Source organism: Lathamus discolor, unplaced genomic scaffold (assembly GCF_037157495.1).
Source record: "Lathamus discolor isolate bLatDis1 unplaced genomic scaffold, bLatDis1.hap1 Scaffold_96, whole genome shotgun sequence".
In the NCBI taxonomy this organism is placed as follows: domain Eukaryota; kingdom Metazoa; phylum Chordata; class Aves; order Psittaciformes; family Psittacidae; genus Lathamus; species Lathamus discolor.
Window position 1 is genome coordinate 255,467 of NW_027069416.1, and position 3,408 is coordinate 258,874.

Here is a 3,408-nt window from a genome sequence, read left to right on the forward strand (position 1 = left end):
CATTAAGAGACAAAGGAAGGGAGTTTGAGACTCAGATGGTCCGTTTTCCATAATAGAGGCAGACGGGGGAGAGGGAAGAGGGGGAGGAGGAGGGGGGGGGGTATCCGAGGGGGGAGGGGGAGGAGGAGGGGGGGGCGGGGGTATCTCGACTGTCGAAACGGTCGGCGGATTAGGGGCAGAAGGATCATAGTGACGATTTTGATCTTGTGCCAAACGGGCACTTTCGGCCGCACGTTTTTCTGCCTGTACCATCAAGAGTTCGTTATGTATCAAGCGCCATAATTTGGATAATTTTTTAGCAATTTTATCATCGTCTAACGTAAGGTCCCATAATTTATCGCCGTAGCGGCGCCATTCCGATAATTGGTGAATAGAGTGGGGGTCACTAAAAATACCGAGGGACCGAGCATGGGAAAGAAGGGCAGGGAGGTCCTTATCAAAATCTAAGCCTTTTACCCCCCGACGACGGAGGAAGGCAGTAAAAAGATCATACGCCGCTTGCCTGTCCATTTTTACCGGATCCGTTGCACCCTCCAGGCGTCGGCAGCGCGTAGCAGCAGAGCCTGCCGATGCAGCACTCTGGGCCAAAGCAGGAGACGAGCAGCCCACCGATGTAGCACTCCCGTTCTGCAGAAGCCGTCTTTAAATCGAGACCTGCACCCAACGCAACTCCTTCAGGCAAAGGGAAGTGTCCCTGTTCGGGCGCCAGTTGTTGGAGTCGCGGGAGACAAGCCTCATGCTCTCATGGTCAGCAAGCCTCGTTTATTTAGCAAGACACATCCACTTTTATAGCTTGCAGGGCTAGTTACATTGTCTGGGCGTAGCTCTGTGTGCCGCGCGGGGCTCCTGCCGGCGTCGCGTGCCCCGCCAGCGGCCGCTGCCCGCCGCCATGAGGCATCTGCCGTACTTCTGCCGCGGGGAGGTGGTGAAGGGCTTCGGCAGGGGCTCCAAGGAGCTGGGCATCCCCACCGCTAACTTTTCTGAACAAGTAGTTGAAAGCTTTCCACCTGATATCTCTACTGGTATATACTATGGATGGGCCTGTGTTGGAAATGGAGATGTGCATAAAATGGTATTGAGCATAGGATGGAATCCTTTCTATAAGAATTTTAAGAAGTCAGTGGAAACACACATTATCCACACCTTCAAAGAAGACTTTTATGGAGAAATTCTTAGTATAGTCATAATAGGATATATTCGACCAGAAAAAAACTTTGATTCCTTAGAGGCACTCATTTCAGCAATTCAGGAAGACATTGAAGAAGCAAAGAGACAGCTAGATTTACCAGAGCATCTTAAACTCAAAGAAGATAACTTCTTTCATCTGCCAGAAGGCAAAATAGTGAACAACCACTAAGCAAACTCATACTGCTTTTTTATTATTCTTATTTTTTTTCCCTTTGTGGGTTTTTTGTTTGTTTGTTTTGTTTGTTTGGTTTTTTTTAATTTTTTTTTCGTTTTTCTTTTGTTTGGTTTTTTGTTTTTTTTGTTTAGTTTGTTTTGGGTTTTTTCCATTTTTAATTTTTTTTCCCCTGTCATTGAGCTTTTATATATGCACTGCTTTTATAGGTACTTTGTTGTCATATATCTGTTAAGGTAAACTGAGGTTGGAACCAAACATACAAGTTTATTTCAGTTTCCTTGTGTTAATTCATTTTTAAACCAGTGACACAAAAAGAATAAATAGAAGGCTGGTTTAGGTCCTCACAGATAAATTGTGTATCCTGAAGTTACCAGTTATTCAGAGATCTGAAGATGTGTGGAACATGACCAAAGTTTATCATTACCTCTTCTGACCCCAAGGTGTGGATAGTTCACTTAAGTGAAGAATGCCTGGTTTTAACATACAGAATGTTATTCCAACCTCTTACCAGTTCTATAGCATTCTTGCATCTTGATTTCAGGTAGTAGCTTAGCAAATTTTTGCCATTGATTGAGTCAGAAATTTCCTGTGGTTCAGGAAGCCAATAATTAGATAACAATAGTAGGATTAGTTCTCTATAGCTCTTACATTTTTGTATGCTACACAGCTGTTGTGATTGAAACTGTTAATTTAATTGAAGGTATTTATTTTAAGTTTATTTGAAATGGAGGAAATCACTGTTGCTCATTGAGTTACTGGAGTTAAATGCACTTCTTCATAGTTGACTGTACATAGGACAACACGTGACCTGTAGTTTACTTCAGAGGAAGTACTTCACTAAAATTTGGGAAATGAGTGACAGAATTCAGGAAACGAATGAATAAACTTTAAAGGCTCAGGCATTAAAAAAATTCAGGAGCAGTATAACAAGATTTCTGCTCATTTGGCCTTCAGGCAAAGAGGTAATGAAACGCAACTTTATATTTTATGTGCTGCTGGTTTTTATTATAAGAAACGGGGAGAATCTTGAGGTTGTTCACTACACTGACAATAAAATGGCCGACTTCAAGATTGCTGTTATTGTAAGGCACAGAAGAATCTCATCAAGTCTGCACTAAATACAGGTAAAAGTTAAGGTTTTGGCTGGCCAATTAGAAAGCCTTTGGGGATTCATGGAATAATATACCAACGCTATAGTGGGGATTGGTTACTTATTACAAGTAATTGCAGCTGGTCATACTCTGAAATCTAGGGATAGATAAATGGAGAGGGTGTTGTTGGAATTGATAGTAATTTGAATTATGTAATGCATTATTCCAGATTATTCTTTTTTTCCCCCCCTCATAAAAGAAAAATTTATATAATTTTTTCTATACATTTTATTTTTCTAATTTATTTTTCTATAAATTAGAAAAAGCTATCTGTTAGTGAATGGGACTAGGTAACCTGCAGTGACTTTGTCATATTCATAATCATTTTACATCAGCCTGTAACGTGGCTGGAACACTTCCTAAAATTTGAAATAGCTCTGTCAATATGTCTCAACTATAGTTACGTGTCTCAACTACCATGTACCATTTAGAATGCACAATTTCTGTAGTGCAGTTTTATTAATTTACTCCTTGTCCTGTCCTATGCGAATCCTACTTTTCAATCTAGAGTATGAGTTTTAACAGCATAACTGTTTGGGTCTTAGTGGCAGGTACTGTCAGGATGTTAGTTCTCTTTATATAGTTTTAACTTTCCACCAGCTGCACGGTATCATGCCCTTTGTTACTTAGCCATTCAGTTGTTAAGCTCTCTACAGGGGGGGAGTGAGCAAGTGGCTGTGTAGTACTCTAGTTGCCAGCTGGGATTAAACCACAATAGCCTCTATGTCTGGTCTCAAATTCTAGATAAAGTTGAATAAAAATAAGAATATTCAAAGTTAAATGGGAAGAGCTGCCAGCAAGGGGGGTGGGTGAGGACAGGGTGCAGGCTCTGGGCTGTGGGGACTGATGCTTTTGCTTCTTCGAGGTGCATCATCTGGTGCCCATGTCCCTATA

The 3,408-nt window shown here is 41.5% G+C and overlaps 1 protein-coding gene across 1 annotated transcript; it reads left to right on the forward strand.

Moving 5' to 3' along the window:
- Positions 1–822: 822 nt before the first annotated feature.
- LOC136007061 (riboflavin kinase-like) lies at positions 823–1,437 on the forward strand. Its single transcript, XM_065665003.1, has one exon. It carries the CDS (start codon positions 890–892, stop codon positions 1,355–1,357), a length of 468 nt encoding a protein of 155 aa, XP_065521075.1. The 5' UTR covers positions 823–889; the 3' UTR covers positions 1,358–1,437.
- The last annotated feature ends 1,971 nt before the right edge of the window (positions 1,438–3,408 follow it).

Excerpts from the sequence above, each read along its gene's own strand:
- LOC136007061 (XM_065665003.1), top strand. The coding sequence starts at position 890 with ATGAGGCATCTGCCGTACTTCTGCCGCGGGGAGGTGGTGAAGGGCTTC.